The 20337-nt window shown below is 56.7% G+C and overlaps 2 protein-coding genes across 2 annotated transcripts; both read right to left on the reverse strand.

The window, feature by feature from the left end:
• Positions 1 to 1194: 1194 nt before the first annotated feature.
• UFC1 (ubiquitin-fold modifier conjugating enzyme 1) lies at positions 1195 to 6686 on the reverse strand. The gene is made up of 6 exons (XM_084614129.1): positions 6528 to 6686; positions 5424 to 5491; positions 2961 to 3024; positions 2205 to 2281; positions 1595 to 1685; positions 1195 to 1513 (listed from the first exon to the last, which is right to left on the reverse strand). The coding sequence occupies exons 1-6, from the start codon at positions 6648 to 6650 to the stop codon at positions 1442 to 1444; spliced, it is 495 nt and encodes a 164-aa protein (XP_084470255.1). The 5' UTR covers positions 6651 to 6686; the 3' UTR covers positions 1195 to 1441.
• Positions 6687 to 14256: 7570 nt separating this feature from the next.
• Positions 14257 to 17647, reverse strand: APOA2 (apolipoprotein A2). Its single transcript, XM_084613097.1, has 4 exons — positions 17499 to 17647; positions 15676 to 15752; positions 15047 to 15188; positions 14257 to 14529 (listed from the first exon to the last, which is right to left on the reverse strand). Exons 2-4 carry the CDS (start codon positions 15725 to 15727, stop codon positions 14412 to 14414), a joined length of 312 nt encoding a protein of 103 aa, XP_084469223.1. The 5' UTR covers positions 15728 to 15752; positions 17499 to 17647; the 3' UTR covers positions 14257 to 14411.
• Between the last annotated feature and the right edge of the window lie 2690 nt (positions 17648 to 20337).

Genomic DNA, 20337 nt, shown 5'->3' on the forward strand with positions numbered 1-20337 from the left:
GGCCAACAGCATAACTGGGTTCAAAAGAGAATTAGATCGGTTCATAGAGGATAGATCATTCAATGGCTATTAGCCATGATCAGAGATGCAACTCCGTGCTCCAGGTGCCCCTAAACCTCCAACTGTCAGAAGCTGGCACTGGACGACAGGAAATGGTCACTTGAAATTGTCTTGATCTGTTTGTTCCCTCAGAAGCATCTAGCACTGGCCACAGTCAGAAGACAGGATACTGGGCTAGATGGACCATTGGGCTGACCCAGTACGGCTGTTCTTATGTGTGTATGCAGGTGTATTACGGTAGCACTGAGGAACCCCAGGCATGGACCAGGGCCTCACTGTGCCAGGTGCTACACGTTATTTATTAGGTGTATTACGGTAGCACCTAGGCCCCTCAGCCATGGACTGCTCCCTCCCCTACTCCCCATGCTAGGTGCTGCACAAACCATTGATCTAGCCCCCAGCTGACACCCCCTTGTGCGATTCTGTGCAGGTAAAAGCTAGGTGGCCCAGTGACATGTTATGAAGCGAGGGAGTTCTGGCCGGGTCTCTGCTGGGGGGGTGCCCAGTGCTGGGAGTCATATTGCAGCAGCAAGCGCCCAGAATTCTCATCCTGTTGATGCCGCTGCCCATACAAGCTGTCACTGAACAATGCTCCACACGACCAGGCAACCGCAAGGGGAGGGGGAGCAAATGGCCTGCTCTGGATTCCATGGTCTGGGTCACAGGCTGCCTCCTCCCACTTAGGGGCACGTCCCCCATCCGCCCCGCAGATCGGTGCAACTGATGCCCAGTAGCCTCCTGATGAAGTTACTGAGGGCTCCCACCCTTGCATAGGAGAGGCCCAGGGTGGCACATCCAGGGAGGGGAGCTCGTACACCCAGGGGGGCCGAGTTAAGAAGTCCTTTAGAAGAACTGGACGGAGTCTCACACGCAGGGGCCAGTTGGGCTATGCATTGCTGGGGGCGGCACTGCAGGCCTGGCTAGCACAGCCCTCCACTCACCAGTATGGTGAATTGGAAACCGGTTCAGTTACAAGCCATCTCTTTAAGCAGGAGGGACCAGGAAGCATCAGGATGTTGCAGCTGGTGCAGCAGCAGCAGGGACTCAGTGGAGCTGGCTAAAGCACGCTACCTCAGCAGGATGCAAACCCCTGGCAAGAGCCCCCAGGCGTGGCAGCAGCCAGGGAGGCCTTAGTCAGGCTACAGTTTTTATTGGGGGATGTTTGGGGGGAGATTGGGCAGCTCCCCCTTACAGGAACTGGGCAGGGGTTACATGGAATGGGAGCAGACAGGAATTGTGAGTCCCCAGCACAGTAGGTGCAGTGCCCTGCACTGAAGGCAGGGCCGCGGGGCCAGCTGGCTGCTGTGTCTGCATGGAAGGACAAGGTCTGAGCACCGAAGCATCTGGAGCCACCATGCAGGCCTCCACCAGCCTGGACCCCTCACTTCTCCTTGTGCTCGATGAGCCCCTTGGCGATCAGGTCCGGGATCTCCACTGCCAGCCATGGGCCCAGCTGCAAGGCAAAGAGCACAGGGGGACGTGAGTGTAGCTCAGACACAGACTCCCCCCATCCCCCCCACTGACGGAAACGCACCCCCAGGGCCATGAGATGGGCCAGCCCAAACTTGGGCACGTTCCTGGCCCACAGGGGCTTGAAGTGGTCAGTCAGGCAGATCTTCCCTCCCCTGCAAGAGACAAAAGAGATGTGAGGGAGAAGCCCCAGCCACGGAAGGCACTGAAGGGAGACAGAGCCTGGCCTCGTGGGACCACAGGAGACGCGGAGGGGAGACAGAGCCCAGAGCCTGGCCTCGTGGGACCACAGGAGACACTGCCATAGGGGTGTCAAGCCCACTCAACCCCAGAACGGAGCTGCAGCTCTCATAAGCCTGGCCCCATCCCAACACAGGGAAGCTTCCTCTGCCTCACCAGGACGCCCGGGGTTCCACTCAGACATGGCATCTCCTCCACTTCCTGTCCTGCATCAAGGGGCTGCTTTCCTGTCCTTTGAGCAACAGCTGCCATGTTCCACCCCAGAGGCAGCTGCATTTACCAACAGCTGAGACTCCTCCCATAGCCTATACACATCAGTGAGATGGAAGAAGCGATATAAAGACAGACCCAACCAAAGCCTAGGATCTGAGCTAGAAGCTCTGGTCCCTAAGGCCTGCAGAAAGTGGAGGTGGAAGCGGGCAGGGCTGCCTGACCTGTACATCTTGGCGGTTTTCCCATCCAGCTCTGGAATGGCGATTTCAGGGGCGGTGGATGGGTATGTGACTGGAATCTGCAAACACAAAAACCCGTTCAGTGTGCCCATGGTCACGCCAGCCCCCTCCACCCGTCCCCCCCGCCCCTGTGAACAGGGAGCAGTATGCGTACCCTGAGTTCCCAGCTGCTGCTCTCTCTGCTCAGCCACAGCTGGGAGCACGGAGCCTAGGCCCCTTGTGAGCTCCCCAGTGAGTCTGCATTCCAGATGCTGAAGTGGAAGCTCGTGGGTAGGCGGGAGGGGGATGTCCTAGTTTGGGAGGGGCAGGACCCCATTGAGGCAGAGCCCTTTGCTAGCCCCACATTACACAAAGTTCCCTGACACAATCCCATTGGCCTGATTCGTGGTGCATCCCATTGCAAAGCTCTGTGTAAAGGGCTCCCTGCTCTCAGCTCCCGGCTTGCTCAGGGGCTGGGCTGCACTAGCCAAGTCCCATAGCACTTCCTGCTCGCTCTCGCCCTGCGTGGTGGGCGATTCTCTGCCCCTTCCCGGTTAGCATCCTTGGTGTGTTCTCTTCCTCAGCCCCTGGTGCCTGTGGCCCAGGGGGACAGTGATGCTGTGAACCTAGCCAGGGCCAGCTCCCACCTGCTCCCTCTGGTGCCGCAGGGAGTGGACAAGAAACCCCTCCCTTCCCCAGCCTCGGAGCAGGGCAGGGGGGCCCTCTTCCCTCAGATGCCCCTGCCCCAGGGACACTCACGTCGAACTCGAGGGCAAACTCGTACTTGAGCAGGTCATGGATGTACCAGCACTTCCCGAACCACCTGCGAGAGAGAGAGAGACGGGAAGGAGGGGCAGGGAGCTCCGTCTGTTCAGCTTGACAGAGGCGCGTAAGAGGTGACATGGGGAACAGAAATCTGACAAGTGAAGGCTCTTCAGTGCAGCAGACAAAGGTCTAATTAGACCCAGTGGCTGGAAGCTGAAGTTCAACTGTTGGAACCAAGGTAGTGAGGGATTCTCAATCACTGGCCATGTCAGACTCAAGATGGGATGTTTTGTTAAAAGCTCTGCTCTGGCTCAAACAGGAATGAATTCCGGGAAGTCTCATGGGCCATGCTTTGCAGGAGTTCAGATGACATGGTCATCATGGTCCTGTCTGGCCTTAGCATCTATGACGCCTGCCAGCACCATTGTGGGCTGGCACCCACCAACTCCACCTGCTCTCATGGGAACAGGCCCCATGTGCAGTTGGAAGGGAACGAGTGCGGCCACTGGTTACAAAGACTGGGAGCCAGGACTCCTGGGTTCTATTCCTGGCTCTGCCAGAGATTTGCTGTGTGAGCGGGCGCATGTAGCTTCCCCATCTGTACCGGGGGAACAGACCCCTGATCCACTCTTGGGGGTTAGCAGCTATAAACCGAGCCCTTTGGAAGCCAGCACCCTGGCCCCTTACAAGACCCAGGTGGAGTTAGCGTAGGAGGGAGTTAGGTAGTGTGGGTTTGGAAGAGCAGAATGGACCACTTGCACCTGCAGGGAGCCTGGGAAGCTGAGGAGGTAATTAGCTCACCAGCTGGATAGCTCTGGGAAGAAAGCAAGTAGTACAAAGGCTGAGCCAGGGGGCAGAAAAGGGGTTCTACAAAACTGCTGCTATGCTGTGATGTACCTGAGACATAAAGAGCAACTAAGACGCTTGGGGGAGGCCCTGCTGGACCTTAATCTACAATGAGGGCTCCCAGGCAGGGTTTCCAGGAGTTGAAGGTGGCAGAGGGGGAGCTAACTAGCTGGATGGCGAGGGAGCTCTCTGCATCGCTGCTGCAGCCTGGCCCCGTTCTTGATGGCACTCAGTTGATCCAGGCTCCATCCCATCAAACTAATGAGTCCCTTCGTGTGGGTGCACATGGGGCACTGAAGCCAACAGAGCAACACTGCAGGCCAAGGCTTCTCTGACGTTGACAAAGCCTGGGACGTGGCAGCACCACAGGAGGCAGGCAGGCAGGCAAGCGGGGGTCCATTCACAGCCCCGGGGTTGGTGGCTGGTAGTGAGAGCACAGGGGCAGGCGTCTCTCTGCAGCGTCACTAACAGCTGGGCCGAAGCCAAGCCCCGCTAAGAGAATGGCAGAGTGGCACATAGGGGACTGATGTCTATCCTAGCCCCTGAGGAGCCCTGGGTCGAACGCGGGGGCGTCACAGGGAGCACCATGAAGTCATTAGCTCACCTGGCACTAGGTCACAACTCCAAGAGGAGCAGACGGACAAGCTACGACTGGCAGCCCATGGACATGTGGGGCACCCAGCTGCACTGTACTCCCTCTCGCTGGGCAGTACCAACCCCAACTGCTTGACCCCCAACACTCTTGTAGTGGATGCAGCCAAATGGAGACTACAGCTCCCAGCATGCAGTGCTCCATCCTGACCCATGCAGTCAAGCCACATTGCCTGGAGGTCCCTAGCTTCCAAAGGCCACATCTCCCTGCTACTGAAGAGGGCAGCTGCAGCCTGTTCCCTTGTATACACATTGCGGGGTGGCCCTTGAGCTCCTGGCGAAGTGCCACACAGCCCAGGGACAGGTGGCATTTCAGTGCCTCCTGCCACAGGAAGCACAGTGCAGATTGGATCACTAATCACCTTGTGTTCTCTGTAATGGGAACATGTTCATATTTATTATGTAGGGATGTTAAATGGCCCCCAGGGGCCAAGGGGACTGAGATTATTTTTTGGTGGAATAAAGTATAATAGATTAGGGCACAACCTGGGGGAGCTGCAAAAGGGACTTGTGGCCTTCCTGCTCCTTGTGGATGGAGGGAAAGCTGGGGGAGGGGCAGGTCTCTGCATGCTTTGCACAGTAGACATTCAGATTCCCTCAACCCCAGAGGGGTCTCTGGCCAACCAGAGCGCTAGCAGGATTAGGATAGGAAGGATGTGACACTGGGGTGAGAAAAGACTGTTCAGAATTCCTTTTCTTTTTCATGCCTCTAACTCCAGTCCAGCAACTATCAGAAGGCAAGACCTGTTTGCCAGAGACTCAGCCCCCTGCTCCTTTTTCAGTGAAGGGCCACAACAACTCCCAGTGCAGACACAAGGGCTCCCACAGGACTGGGACTTGGTATGCTCACAATTACTCAAAGCCTAGAGAGGGGCTATAGCAGAGGAAGCCCATCAGAGAGACGGGAGGGCCTGGAGCCATGGCAGCCACAAACACGCCCTGCAACCTATCCATGCCTACCTCGTCCCTTCCTTGTTAGACTCCAACCTGAACCAGTCGTTGTCAGCGTTCTTGTTGTTTTCCACATACTGGGAAGGGAAAGACTAAGGCAGTGAGTGGGTACAGGCAACCCCATGAAATCAAAACCCCCATACCATGCAGTTTGTGACTAGCCTCCCAATCCCCTAGAAGCTTGCACAGAAATCAAAATTCCTGTTCCCAAAATCTATGTAGATAATGGAGATCTCTCTGGACATGTTTACTGTGTAGCCATGTTCCTTGCGAGGCAGAAAGGTCTGTTGCTGCTGTGGTGAACACCAACTGTAAAAGTCCTGCAGCCAGCAACATGAGACTGGCACTAGCATCACACAGAGCCATCAAAAGCAGACTCTATCAAGCCCTAAGGTACTGGACATGGGGCAGACTGTAGGATTCCTGGGTACAGTTACTGCCCATGAGATGCCCTTAGTACACAGGCCTGGCCAGGCACCACAGGGAGAAAACGTTGCTGGTTTCCAGGTGACCTGTCCTTTGAGCTACACTAACTGGAGAGTTTAGAGCAAGGTAGGTGCCCTGTGGCACCCCAATATCCCTCCAGGAGATGTGCTTCACTCTGGGCCCGAGTGCCAGCTATGCTCCCCCCACAGATCCCTGCACTGTGGGACCACTGCAGCCCCCAGATGCCTTAGGAGTGGGTCAGAGTCTGCACCCCATGGAGCACAGGGAATCTCACTGGGGCCTGGCTAATAAACCAGAGACATGGGGGGCAACCACAGGTCCTCTACAGAGATGGGGTGGAGGGGGCAGCCCCAGGTCCTCTGCAAAGATGGGGGAGGGGCAGCCCCAAAGGGAGGAGGACAGGCAGCCCATGTCCCCTGTAGAGAGATGGGGGGGGCACATTTGAGTGTAACTCTCTCTGGCCACCGTCTGGGAAAGGCCACGTCAGCACGAGAGGGGCGCGTGCTCCCCACAGTGAGGGCTCTTAGCCCGGACACCGGGTGGCCCCACAGGAAGGGGCGACCCGTTCCCCCAACCAGAGACCCCGGGGGCAGAGCGCTGACAGGAAGAGGTTTCCGCCCGGCCCCTTGGCCGGTGACACCCTCCCCGGAAGCGGAAGAGCCTGACCTTGATGAGCGCCTGGTATTCCTCCTTCAGCCGCTGCACCCACAGCTCCCGGTCTCGGGGCCCGGCGTTCGTCCTCAGCAGCGGCAGCTCCGCCACCACGCGCCGGGTCGCCTCGTCCGCCATCTTTACTGGGGGTGGGGTGGGGTGGGGTGGGGGGGGGGGGGGAAGGACCGGAAGTGGTGTCACAACAAGGCTCGGGCTGGGCCGAGGTGCCATGTTTCCGGAGGGTACCGGAAGTGGCCGCGCGCACGGGCTGGGCAGAGGTGCCATGTTTGTTGATGGCAGCGCTGGAGGGGGCGGGGCTGCGGAAGCCGTGACCAATCCGTGCTGAGCTCCCCGGGACCCAGCCGCGCCCCGCCCCCTCAATGCCCAGCGCTGCCGGCGGCCCGCAGTAACTCGTCATTGCCGGGAAACCCGCGCGAGCCCCGTCGTTCCCCCCGATGCTGCCCCGCCCCTCTGGTGTGCTGGGCAGGCGCCCCCCGCCCCCCGGCCAGCCCCCCCCCGCCCCCCGGCCAGCCCCATGCTGCCGCGAGCGCCCCGCGCGCTGGGCTCTGCAGCTTCCCCCGCCCGCTGCCGCTGCCGCCCCCGTTACGCTCCCAGACCGGGAACCGTTTTAAAACTGGGGTTTTATTAAACTCGCTCCCGATGGCAGCATCGCTGCCTGCCTCACAGCAATGGGTAGCCCTCAGATAGCCGGCCAAGCACGTCGCCAGACGTGTCCATCTCACCCTCATCCATAGCAAAACAAAATCAGGGAGCAGGGCCTCGAGGAATCCATCCTGAAGCACTTGGAGGAGAGGAAGGTGATCAGGAACCGTCAGCATGGATTCACCAAGGGCAAGTCCTGCCTGACCAACCTGATTGCCTTCTACGATGAGATAACGGGCTCTGTCGATAAGGGGAAAGCAGTGAATGTGATATATCTTGACTTTACCAAAGCTTTTGATGTGGTCTCCCACAGTGTTTTTGCCATCAAGTTAAAGAAGTATGGGCTGGATGAATGCACTATAAGGTGGATAGAAAGTTGGCTAGATTGTCAGGCTCAACAGGTAGTGATCAATGGCTCCATGTCTAGTTGGCAGCCGGTGTCAAGTGGAGTGCCCCAGAGGTCGGTCCTGGAGCCGGTTTTGTCCAACATCTTTATTAATGATCTGGATGATGGCATTAATTGCACCCTCAGCAAGTTCACAGATGACACTAAACTGGGGGGAGAGGTAGATACACTGGAGAGTAGGGATAGGGTCTGGAGTGACCTAGACAAATTGGAGGTTTGGGCCAAAAGAAATCTGATGAGGTTCGACAAGGATAAGTGCAGAGTTCTGGACTTAGGAAGGAAGAATCCAGTACACTGCTGCAGCCTCGTACCGACTGGCTAAGCAGCATTTCTGCAGAAAAGGACCTGGGGATTACAGTGAATGAGAAGCTGGATATGAGTCAGCAGTGTGCCCTTGTTGCCAAGAAGGCCAACGGCATATTGGGCTGTATTAGTAGGGGCATTGCCAGCAGATCGAGGGAAGTGATTATTCCCCTCTATTTGGCACTGGTGAGGCCACCCCTGGAGTATTGTACCCCATTTTGGTCCCCCACTACAGAAGGGATATGGACAAATTGGAGAGAGTCCAGTGGAGGGCAATTAAAATGATTAGGCGGCGGGGCCCATGACTTATGAGGAGAGGCTGAGGGAACTGGGGTTATTTAATCTGCAGAAGAGAAAGGTGAGGGGGGATTTGATAGCAGCCTTCAATTACGTGAAGGGGGGTTCCAAAGAGGATGGATCTAGACTGTTCTCAGTGGTGGCAGATGACAGAACAAGGAGCAATGGTCTCAAGTTGCAGTGGTGGAGGTCTAGGTTGGATATTATTTCACTAGGAGGGTGGTGAAGCACTGGAATGGGTTACCTAGGGCGGTGGTAGAATCTCCTTCCTTAGAGGTTTTTAAGCTCCAGCTTGACAAAGCCCTGGCTGGGATGATTTAGTTGGGGATTGGTCCTGCTTTGATCAGGGGGTTGGACTAGATGGCCTCCTGAGATCTCTTCCAACCCTAATATTCTATGGTTCTATGATTGATCCAGCTCAGCTCTGCTGATGAGATCCTACAAGTTCCTATGTGGCTGAGCTGCTCTGTAACCGTGCAGACTGCATCCAGCTCTCCCTCTCTCGGTACCTGGGGCTGCGCCATCTCAGGACTCTAATTTCTTTGGGTGAATATAGCTCTGGTCCAGGGCAGCCTGTGGGCCGAATCTGCTGCTTAGACTGGGCTGCATCTGCTGCTTATTCAGGAAATGCACTTAGGTCAGTGCTGGCTTCAGTGGGCGCTGGGCCATTGGATAGCACTTTTCATTGTCAGTGCACTCTATGGACATGAGCTAATGAGTCTACACAGCCTCCTGGGGAGGGGACACAGAGCTGTATTCCCCTGGACAGCTGTGGAGACTGAGGCAAAGGCAGGAGAAGACCCCACAAGTCCTGGGTGTGTCTCCCCAGCCTGGCACCTCCTGCTGTCATTTACAAAGCTATGCTGGCCTGGTAGCATTTCACCCCACTCTGCCCAGGGTGAATGACAAGAGAGAGCCCAGGCAGGGAGTCTAGCCTGTTCTAAAAGTTCTTATCCCGCGCTTGTCACCAGAGCATCTGAGCACCTTCCAGTCATGCACTGGGCAACATGTGGATAAATTGGAGAGAGTTGTGGATAAATTGGAGAGAGTCCAGCGAAGGGCAACAAAAATGATTAGGGGACTGGAACACATGAGTTATGAGGAGAGGCTGAGGGAGCTGGGATTGTTTAGCCTGCAGAAGAGAAGAATGAGGGGGGATTTGATAGCTGCTTTCAACTACCTGAAAGGGGGTTCCAAAAAGGATGGCTCTAGACTGTTCTCAATGGTAGCAGATGACAGAACGAGGAGTAATGGTCTCAAGTTGCAGTGGGGGAGGTTTAGATTGGATATTAGGAAAAACTTTTTCACTAAGAGGGTGGTGAAACACTGGAATGCGTTACCTAGGGAGGTGGTAGAATCTCCTTCCTTAGAGGTTTTTAAGGTCAGGCTTGACAAAGCCCTGGCTGGGATTATTTAACTGGGAATTGGTCCTGCTTTGAGCAGGGGGTTGGACTAGATGACCTTCTGGGGTCCCTTCCAACCCTGATATTCTATGATTCTATGATTCTATGACTGACATCTGTGAGGTGGAGCCCAGAGCTCAGTGCACTACCTTGGGGTTAACACATGTGTGGGTGAGCAGAGATTCGGCCCCTAACTCGCTTTAGTGGCATCATGAACGAGGCCAGCTGGGGCTGAGTGTTAGCTCCTCCCCGATGCTCCACGCTCACTCACTAGGCCAGCGTAAGGGGTCTCCGGGCCAGCTTGGCTGCAGCACAGGGACTCAGAGCCAGGCCCAGAGTGCCCAAAGCCCAGGAGTCTCACCCTAGATCTCCAGGAGAATCCCCATTTGCTGGGCAGTTTGGTGCAGTTTACCTCCTACAGCTCTCTATGTAGGCAAAGCAGGATTCCCCATTGTTCTTGATGGAGGAGGGGATTCTCCATTGTTCCCTGTGGCTGGGGATGAGTGTGACCCAGGTGCCCTATGTTGGCAGCAGATGGGTACACAGTTCCAAGTCTATCCCCAGGCACATGCCTAGACATGCCCAGACAGGCATATTTCCCCTGTGATAGCCATCCAGGGATGATGGAAGGTCCCTAGAAGGCTGGGGTGGGAGGTGGGGGGCACAAGTGCCCAAACTGTGGCCCCACCCCCATGGCACCCCTTCCCCCTGAGGCCCCACCCCTTCTACCAAGCCCCTGCCCTTGCACCACCCATTCCCCTTGTGGCCTCGCCTTCATGCCACCCCCTTCTCCCTGAGGCCCTGCCCCCGTGCCACCTCTTCCCCCTGAGACCCCACTCCCTGCTTGCTCCTCTCTGCCCCCTCCCTCCCGTCGCTGCCCCCTCCCTCCCGTCGCTCGCCCTTAAGAAGCGGGAGGGCATAGCCATGTCCTGCTGGCCACCCCGTTCCAGTGCTCCTGTCACCATCTTCACAGTATTTCACCGAAGGGGGCTATGATGAGCAGTCTCTGCTGGGTGCCACGGTTATTGCGGGATGGATGTTCGGGATGTCAGAGTTATGTAACATGCAGGATTTTGTGTACAAAGCTGCTGGAGGGGAAGCAGGGCACACAGGGTGGTTCTCAGAGCTCATGAGGGGGGAAAACAATTGACAGCTTTTGCCCCAGCCCCACCCAGTATTTATAGTTTAGACAAGGCACGGGCTCAGGCTGATGCAAAACACAGAAAAGCCCAAGCAGCCATTGGACATTGGGGAGCATCGGGGTGAGCTGAAGTCAACGAAACGTCCTAGTTATGACAAGAGACAAAAGGGCTGGAACTGTATGAAAGGAGAAAGAAAGGCACAAGAGGGGATTCTTATGGAGGCAACCCTCTGCCAGCGGGGATGTCTTGTGAAAAGTGGATCCAGCTCTCTCAACTAGACAAGGTCTGTATGGACTGACCAGAAGTCAAGGGGCTGGGTGTGATGAAGTGGGGTGTATAGACAGGTTAGAGGGACCAGTGCATGGGGAAAGAGCAAAACTCTGGGATAACTCTTGCCAGAGATTTAGCCACACATTCTCTCTGCTCTGCCCCAAGGACTCGCTCAGGGAGCCAAAAGGCTGGGGGTGCAAATTGCCAGCCTGAGGAGGGAAGAGCTGGGCTTGCAGAGTCTGAAGTGGGGCACTTGTGGTGCCAGCAGTTGGTAGTTTTGGGCAAATTTTCCCTGGTCGGGAGAGACAAGGCTCCCTGGTGCTAAAAGGACCGGTAGCAATTCACCATGTAACCCTGAAAGGATCATGGTGATGAGCTGGGAAATCTGTACAGTTTATTAATTCTGGGTGACATGGTTACATTGTTGCTATGAATAATGCTGTATTGTGGACTGGCCTGCTGACAATGTGTATTCACCTTGGGCTGACAGGACCTAGCCCATACCTCCTAAACTAGGGACAAGGGAGATTAATGACTGTGCTTTGACTGGACAGTAGATATGCTAGAAAGAGTAATTACATCAGAAAAAAGAAAAGGAGTACTTGTGGCACCTTAGGGATGGAACCAGTTTTCTCTAACTTCCTTCAACAGGGAGCCGAGGGTTTGCAGAGTGGAAAGGTCCCAGCAGAAGAACAAGGACACCTAGGTAGTGATGCTAGCCTGTAAAAAAAGGACTCACAGGAGAAGGAAGGAGCTGGGGGAGCAGGCTGTGTGTTTCAGAACCCAAGCTGTGCACTGCAGCAGAAGGTCCCTGGATGCCCCAGAGGACTCTGCCCCCAAAGAATGCTCTGGAGTGCCGTGGAAACGGAGACAGGAAAATACATAGAGGGTTTGTTCCTTTTGTCTAGATCTGTGTATTTCTCATGTGATTAAGTACAGAGCAATGGGGTTAGAATCCTGTGCAAATGTCTGTGTGTTACAGCAGTCACATGCCCCTTGAAGAGATGACCCAGCAGGCTCATACCTGCGGGTGGAGTTCTGGGAGAGGGTGTTGTGTCACCGAAGCACCTCTGTAGTCACACTCTACACACTATTGTAATAATCTTTGTACAGAATATGCCTTGTGAGGTGTCATTTGAAAATTAATAACACATTGATCATCAATATTCTTGTGTGATGTATATACATGGTGGGTAGTAAGAGTTATGGATATATACTAGAATTATGACTAAAGCGTGTTTAAACTAGGCATGTCGGGGAGCTGCAGTAGACAAAGGAATGTGTTGTCCCCATCTGGGAGTTATTTCCTAAGTACTTTGAAAGACAATGAGAATGTATTCACATGTCATGTAAACAGACCCTTCAAGCTAACAAGGGGTGGAGGAGACAGCATGGCGTCTACACCCAGCAGGAGAGAGAAGCTTGGTCTAGGTTTTACTTTTCAAAGAATCCACTGCAAAAGTTTACGGGTCTATAAAGACGGGGATGGGGTGTGTGTGTGTGTGAACCTCAAGTGATAAGCAATTGAATCAATGATATTGTATTGCAGAAGTGCACAGCATGAGGTCTTTTCTGAAAGCCAATGACACACTGGTGATTACTATCGTGAAGTATCTGTAGTAAACACCATAGGAGGAAATACAGATACTTCATGATATTATGTTTTCAGGTCTGTGAACAAATGGGGAGACAGGAGGGAATGTCACGCTGTAGCTCACAAAAGCTTATGCTCTAATAAATTGGTTAGTCTCTAAGGTGCCACAAGTCCTCCTTTTCTTTTTGCGAATACAGACTAACACGGCTGCTACTCTGAAACCAGCTATTTACCTGTCTCCTATGTTAATTAAGCATGGTGGACTCAAAGCAATGGAAGCCCCATTTACATACAGGGGGGAACGGGGAGCCCACATGAGGTCAGCCTGTGTCTTGAAACAAGCTCATTGAACTTAGGAAGATATAAGCAAGGACAGAAGCCATCTTTGGCATCCATCATTAGACCGAGACAAACAAGGAGCTCCAACAAGTTGAGAAAGAGGGGTCCTTCAACCAAGGAGGGGTGTTTAAAGTCTCTGGGATCTTAATATTGGTGAGAAACCACCTGGAACCAAGCCTGTATCTTACTAGATTAAGTTTTAGACTCTTAAATGCTGTTTCATTGTTATTTGCTTGTAACGCCTTATATCTTTACTCCTTTAATTTGGCATCACTTAACCTGTGTCCAGTTGTTCATATATTTGTTCTGTTTTTACTATAAGCCATCGCAGTGCTGCATGTAAAGAGAAAGGTGTAGTTACCCCAGTTAAGTTAACAAGCCGGTGGGTTTTGTGTCTTTACAGGAACAAATGAACCTTATTATATCTCTGAACTGTACAGGAGAGGGCAGGACATTACAGAGCACATGGTTTGGGGAAAATTCAGCACTGGGGTCCCCTTGCAGGGTGTAACCAAAGCTGGTGGAAGCCAGAGTGGCGCTATAGACAGGCTGCGGGGGTCAGAGCAGCTGACCTAGGACTGTCTAGTACACAGACGCTGGCTCAGGGTGTGACCTGCATGCTGTTTGGCTAGTTGTGACTGTCCCAGGTTGGGAGATATCTCAGCAAAGCACTGTGAGGCACCCAAGGTTGCACAGCAAGTGGTGACACAGCCCCACACTGATCTGGATTGCTCCCAAACCCCATCACAGGTGTGTTTAAGCAACAGGGGTTCATCTGAGGATCCAGCCCTGGGCTGGCAGGGGCCATGTGGTTGCAGCTCTCAGGAGCGGGTGCTAGATAGAAGATTTGTGCCCCAGGAGTGTGCCCTGAGACTGGGGCAATCCCTGGACTCTGTTCAGACTGGGGTTGTGTGTGTGTAAAACACACCAAGCAGTGGCCAAGACGGGGCGCTCAACTACAGCTGTGATGCGGATGAGGGAGCCTCTCCGTTGTCCTCCACAGGGGAGGGAAGGGGGGCCCTTAATTGTTCTCTGTGGAGGGAGGGAGACTCTCTGTGGGGACTGCTGAGCACTTTGGTCCTTTCCAAACGTCCAGTCACTAGAGGGCAATATAACCACACAGCTGATGAGTTCAGTCCCCTCCAGCAGGGGACACCCCCTGACACACATGCTGATCCAAACACACCAGGTGGGGCTGACTGGGAGCTTGAGAGACAAGGATCCTGCTCTGCCTGCATCGCACACACCTTGCACACCCACCCCAGCGGCTGCATGCTCACACACTCAACCTCTGCTCCAGGCTTTGCACCACACGTGCCTCTGTGAGTTGTCTCATCAGATTTATTGCTCCTGGGACCCCCTTCCCACCCCCCATCAGCTCTTTAGCACCATAATCGGCCCACGCGTCTCCTCTCGTTGCCATGGAAAGTGCCCAGCCCTGCTCGGCAGCTACCCTGGGGCTGTTGGGAGCCGGCCACTCACTCACTGCTGCACAGCCTTCTTCCCGGTCTCCACCAGCTGGGTGAGGAGGTCCATGAATTCGGTGTGCAGCCGCTTGGCGATAGGCGAAAACTGCTCATTGGCCTGCTCCAGATAAGCCCTAGGGTTGAAGACACCCGATTCCTTAGACAGGCAGGACTTGGCTGGGGAGACGCAGCAGCTGGGGCCCTGCCTGCCTACTGGGCATGGGGACTGCACTCTATTCCATGTGGGGAAACTGAGGCACAGAGGGGGCCTGTGTTCTGCTCAGGTTCACACAGGACTCATTAGCTCCTGGCCCCCTGCTCAGCCTCAGACCATGCTGTGTGCAGCGGACTGGGCTGGAAGTGATCCTCACTGCAGCCTTGGACTCTGCCACTGCGGCTTTTCTCTCCTTCCCATCCCACCTGCCCTGCCTTGCTACTATGGGCTGGGGTGGCATGTCAGAGGCTCTGGAGCAGGAGCAGGGGCAATCTGTTCTCCCAGCACTGTAGCGTCTCAGTACTGAGGCTCCCCGGCTGCGTGTGTGCACCCAGCAGACTCTGCCCGTTCTGCACTCCCCACTGCCCCTCTTCCTCCAGGTCCTCCCACCCCCGGGCGGTAGCACCCCCCTCCACACTCCCCATGGCAGCCCATACTTTGCCTGGGTCTTTATCTCCTCGGCCTTCACCTTCTCTGGCAACTGTTTGCTCAAGTATTCAGACACCGTCTGGAAATACTGGGAGAAGACATCCGAGAGGCTGGAGCTTGGGGTTTCTGCGTCGTGCATCACCACAGCACCTGGGCGGCCCGGAGAGCTGGGTTAGGCCCCTGCCTCATGCAAACTGTGGGGCTGGGGCGATCCGTCAGCCCCATGGAGTCCAGGAGGTAATCCGTAAGCCCCATGGTGGGCGGGGAGTGAGGAGATTCCCTCAGCCCCAGGGGGAAGGGCCCCAAAGATTGTGCCCAGTTCCCTGCGTTAACCCACTAGGCCACACCCATTCCCAGAGCTGGGAATGGAGCCCAGGAGTCCTGACTCTCTCTGCTACCCTCTAAGCTAGCCCCTCCCTCGCTGAAGAGGCTGGCACTGGGTGGCAAGAGGGATGAGATCGGGAGCATACAGGGAAGAGCCTCACTCGCCAGCGAATCTGGCTCCTGCGGAGCACGCGGTATGGCCCATAGGGAGCTGCTGAGGGCTGGAGGTGCGGGACCAGCCCACAATGATCCCGGGGCCAGTGCGGCCAGACCATGCCGGGGGTGGGGAGCAAAGCCCTGGCGAGGCTCTTACCTTCCAAGCTGCACACACAGAGCAGCACCATGGCCAAGACCAAGACCTTCATTGTGACAGGCGCTGCACTCCGGGACCTGCAGGGCAGAGGGGGCTGGGAATCAGCAACTGCCCCAGCCAGTCCCCTTGTCTCTGGCTCACCAGTTGCCAGTCATGCCCCCAGGAAGGGCCTGATTAAGGATAGGGGCCGATCGTGGCTAATTACCCCATTAACAAGGAGACTAGTCACAGGAGCCCAGGAAGGCCATGCGAGGGGGTGGGGGCAGGGAGGCACACCCCCTTTAAGGAAAAGCCAGGAACGCTGGCTGGCCGCACAGGTACTGTGGAGTGCGAGGCGGAGGGGAATGCGGGGCGTAACGGCCAGGCAGAAGGGCTCTGAGTAGGCTGTGTGCAGGGGAACCCCCTCACACGGGCACCGCTGAGAGCTGTAGGGGAGGGGGACAGGCTGCCGACTCCTCTAGCGTGACACTGGCCCTCTGCCCTGGAACTCAGCTTGGCCAGGCCTTGGGGGGCTCTGCACAGCCGATCCCTGCCTCCCCACCTGCCTAGGCCGAGTCCCTGGGGGAAGCAGAGGGCAAGCGGGCACTTACCCCACCCTGCCAGCCAGCCCCGTCCGACCGGGTCCTGTCCACACTACAGTGCCCACCTGTGCTCATGAGGGACAGCATTCCCACCTCTGCCAGGGGAGGGCACTGGGCCAGAGCCTGGATGGTGTAAGTGTCCCTAACCCCATCAATGCTCCCAAGGGGGTGGGTTGAACACACTCCTGAGTCTCCCCGCCCCCTAAGGAACATTTCCAGGGCAATTTGTGTTCATAAAATAAATCACTAATTCCCTTCTCCCACTGCCACTGCTGCCCTGCCATGGCCGGGTGGGGCCAGCGCGGAGCTAGGGGAGCTAGACCCAGGGGAGCTGAGCAGCCTTGGGGAAGGGGAGGCAAAGGAGCTGCGTGCCCCGTGATCAGTGCCAGCGGCCCAGGGAGCAGCACATGGAAAGACACTAGGAAGAGGAAGGAAATAATTCAAGGATCTGTGATGTCAGCTGCCCTGCCCAGGCACGTCCCTCCCTGGTCCGCTCTCCCTGCCCCTTCCCCCTGCTGCCCTCTTCTTCCCTGGTCAGCTCGGCTGCAGCCCTGCATATCCCCAAGCACCCCACTGTCCTGCTCTGCCATGTCCCTGGTCTCCTATGCTTCCACCCCATTTCTCAGCTCCCCACTGCCCCCATCTCTTCCCCCACCAACCTTTGGGCTAGGCCCCCATGCATTTCCAGAGGGCAGGAAGGGCTCCAACAGGGGATGTCTCTGACTCTTGCTCCCCTGGGCCCCCTGGACAGGAGGGTGGGATTTGTCTGGCTTCCCCTGCCTTGGAATGGATCCCTGGCTCAGGCTCTGCCCTGCAGCCTGCGGAGCCCTTGTTGGCTGCAGCCGTGCAGCTGGGGTGGTTGGGGGCAGGGGATCTGAGTCCTCTGAGAGGCCTAGAGAGGGGCATGAGTATCTCAGCCTCATCTTGTGCCTCCCCACCCCTGGGCCAGCTCCAGGGTGGCTCTCGCTGTTGGGTGAAAGAAGTGGCACCAACCACCCAACCAATCCAGTCCTGGGGCAGGATCAGAACCAGCGCCCTGGGGTAGAGGATCTCTCATGTCCATGAGCCAGCCGGGCTCTGACAAGGCAGGCAGGAGGCAGCTCTCAACCACACAGGGCGGGTGAATCTCAGTTAAAAAATCCAACATTAATTCAAAATCTCAAGCAAGCTCATTCTTTCTGTGTAACCCCGCCCCCGCCCCGCCCCCGCCTGGCTCTGCAGACAGACTGCCGGGCTGCTCACCTGAGGCCTGGGCTAGAAACTGGTCAGGAACAGCGGGTGCCTTGGCTGGGGCTGCAGGTGCTTATATCCCCCGTCCCGCTGGGCCAGCCTGCGCTGCCCACTTATTGGTCCTCTGGCCGGGGGTTCGCTGCTGTGCTGGGGTGGGGAATGTGCTGATGCCGTGCTGTACAATCACTAACTGGCAAATCCCTGGTAAACAGGCCGGGGCTAAGGGTCGCGCTGTGGGGGTGTGCTGGCCAGTGCACGGTGCATGGGGCCAGCCGGACAAACACCGGTGTCACCAGGCAGGGTCTGAGGCACTGGCTAGGGTCTGCTGGGCGCCTTGGGCAGTGCTGCTATGGGCACTGAAGCAGCACGCTCTGCCCCTTTAAGGGGTAGTGGTGCCCGGAGCCAGCAGTCACTGTCCCGCTAAATCCCTGCTTTAAGGAAACATGTTTAGGGGAGCAGCAGACTAGCTGGGGAATGGGGCCAGGTGTTAATCAGGGAGCTGGTTAAAGCTTGGCTGTGGGGTGACCCTAGGAGCAGGGAGCCCCTGGAAGCAGGTCTGGAGCCTGGCTGTGGGTGGGCTGGGGAAGCAGACCCATTGCACAGGCCCAGGGTGGTGAAATCCTGGCACAGGGGGAAGGGTTTGGGCCTGGAGGGGCGGGGGACAAAGGAGATGGTATCTTTATACAGACTTGATAAATTGGGCCCCAGGCAGGGGAACGTGCTAGGAAGGTGGCTGTGAATGAGATACAGGGCAGGAGCAAGGCAGTGGCATGCCAGGCTGTGCCACAAAGGACGTGCTCTGGGGGGGTACCCACTTCGCTGGCATTGTCTCTTCCCCCCATAGTGCCTACACATTAGTAAAGGGGATTGCACAGTGGATCTGCTGCAGGGAGTCGGAGTTGAGCACAGCCCTGGATGTGTCTGACCAAGAGTGAGTTCTGGGGCTGGCCTCACCATAAGGTGGAGCAGGTATCAGGCTTCAGGACAGGTCACTGCAAGGGTCAGGAAGGAATCTCTGACCTGCTCCCCCCTCCTCTTCCCCCCCGCCCCAGGTAACACTATACATCTGGCCAGGTGTACTCGGTGCTAGGGGAGGAATTGGCCATCACGGGTAAAAGCTCTAGATTAGCTGGAGCAGATGGGCTGCCCCAGGAAGCAGATGGGGCAGGCTGGGTGGGACCCAGGGCCGAGCTGGTAAGACTCACTGCTATCTCCTATTCCCCTGTGAATGGGGGTCCTGGAGAGGGCAAGTGTGGGGCTAGTGGAGCTGGACAGGGCAGTGACTCAGCCCTGCCTGTCATGTGCCCCACAAGGAGAGCATTAACCCTTACAGCCTGTGTGGGGCACACAGGCCAGCGAGCAGGGAGGGATTCCAGCTGCTGGGGCCTCGATCCAGGAAGGAGGCTGGAGCCAGCCTGCCTCCCTAACCCTCACTAGCACCTCCTACCAGAGCCACCAGACCACAGGGTCAGCCAGCTCCTAGGGGCTTAGCCAGCATTTGCCATGGGAAAGGGTCCCAGTGCTTAGCAGGAGAGCACGGGGCTGGAGCCCCCCCGGGGGTGTCTGATCTGTGGGGCTGTGGCTGCTGGTGGCCAAGGTTTGCTAGCTGACCTGGAGCCCTGTAGGGGAAAGCTGGGTGCAGGCTGCGGGGAGAAGTCTCCTGCTCCCTGCATGCCACAAGCCCCTGCTCTCCCTCAGAGCTGTCCTGCCTGGACTAGTCCAGCGCACCCCCACTATCTGTGCGCCCAGGGGCAGTTCTGAGCCACAGGGTGAAGGCCAGTGTGGCTTAATCTTATCATTCACTGACTGTTAACCTCCAACATGTCAGGATGAGTCAGCGGGGGCGGCCGGGGTGGGGGGGAGGAAGAGGGGGGAGGATTGGCCCCATGGGACATTCCAGGTTAAGCTGCACAGTGCAGGAGGGTGTAAGAGCACTCATTGCTCTCCAGCTCCTGTCCTTGGAGGATCTCAAAGCCCTCGAGCAGCATTTATTTATCCAGCCCACAGCCCCTGGGGAAACTGAGGCACAGAGCCAAGATGTGACCTGCCCGAGAGGACCAGGAGCAGCACTCCCCCTCCTGTGCCTAACCACTCCACAGAGCACCTAGGAGGGGCTTTCACCTGCCCCTGCCACAGGCCAGTGCCCAGCCACGTGAGGAGCCAGGCTGGGCGGGCCCATGGCAGATGCTCCCCGGTGCAGCCAGCGGAGCGGGAGGCAGCTGTAAGGTTTCCCTGACTCAGACAAAGCTCCTCAGTCAGTAGCAGCAGAAAGTGGCTTGCTGGCTCTCTCCTGTTGTCACATGGCAGGTCCCTGGAGCTGGCCCAGTACTAGGGGCCCTGGGGCTTTCCCGGCCACGGGATTATGGGGAGACAAGACCTTGGGTCAGCCAGCAACAGGGCTAGCAAATCCCTGAGCCCAGAAGGGCAAGGCAGATGCGCAGCCCTCACTTTCCCAAGCGTGCGGCCCTCTGCGGGGGCTGGGTGGAGCCCAGAGCCCTCGAAGTGCAGTGCTACACTTGGCATGTGCCAGGGCAGCCCGGGCGGGGGGAAGGCTCGGCTGGTGTGGGGCCTTGGAGGGGGGGAATGGCCTAGTTTGGCAGCCCCCCTTCAGGTCGGGTGTGGCCTGGGGTTCTGCGCCTGGCCTGGTGGACAGCGCTAGGGCACAAGTTGAGCCCCCCATGCCACTTTGCCTACAGATGCACAGACCCCAACCCAGAGGTGCTGAACTGTTTGCTTTTCCACTGGAGCTTGCGATGGCCATGGGTTTGGCTCACTGCCTGGGTTTGGCCCGATGTTGGCAGGATGACTGGGCGCTTGGGGGATGCACACAGGGTCACCTGCCCAGATCAGG

The sequence above is a fragment of the Lepidochelys olivacea genome (genome assembly GCF_965140295.1).
Source record: "Lepidochelys olivacea isolate rLepOli2 genome assembly, chromosome: 24".
Classification (NCBI taxonomy): domain Eukaryota; kingdom Metazoa; phylum Chordata; order Testudines; family Cheloniidae; genus Lepidochelys; species Lepidochelys olivacea.

Bases quoted from the DNA above. Each gene is read 5' to 3' on its own strand.
- UFC1 (XM_084614129.1), bottom strand. From the start codon at position 6,650: ATGGCGGACGAGGCGACCCGGCGCGTGGTGGCGGAGCTGCCGCTGCTG. The intron at 3,025-5,423 runs GTAGGCATGGAT...TCTCTCTCGCAG, and splicing joins TCTAACAAGGAAGGGACGAG to GTGGTTCGGGAAGTGCTGGT. The intron at 2,282-2,960 runs GTGAGTGTCCCT...TTGTGTTTGCAG, and splicing joins AGTTTGCCCTCGAGTTCGAC to ATTCCAGTCACATACCCATC.
- APOA2 (XM_084613097.1), bottom strand. From the start codon at position 15,727: ATGAAGGTCTTGGTCTTGGCCATGGTGCTGCTCTGTGTGTGCAGCTTG. The intron at 15,189-15,675 runs GTAAGAGCCTCG...CGGGCCGCCCAG, and splicing joins CTGTGTGTGCAGCTTGGAAG to GTGCTGTGGTGATGCACGAC. The intron at 14,530-15,046 runs GTATGGGCTGCC...CTTCAACCCTAG, and splicing joins GAGATAAAGACCCAGGCAAA to GGCTTATCTGGAGCAGGCCA.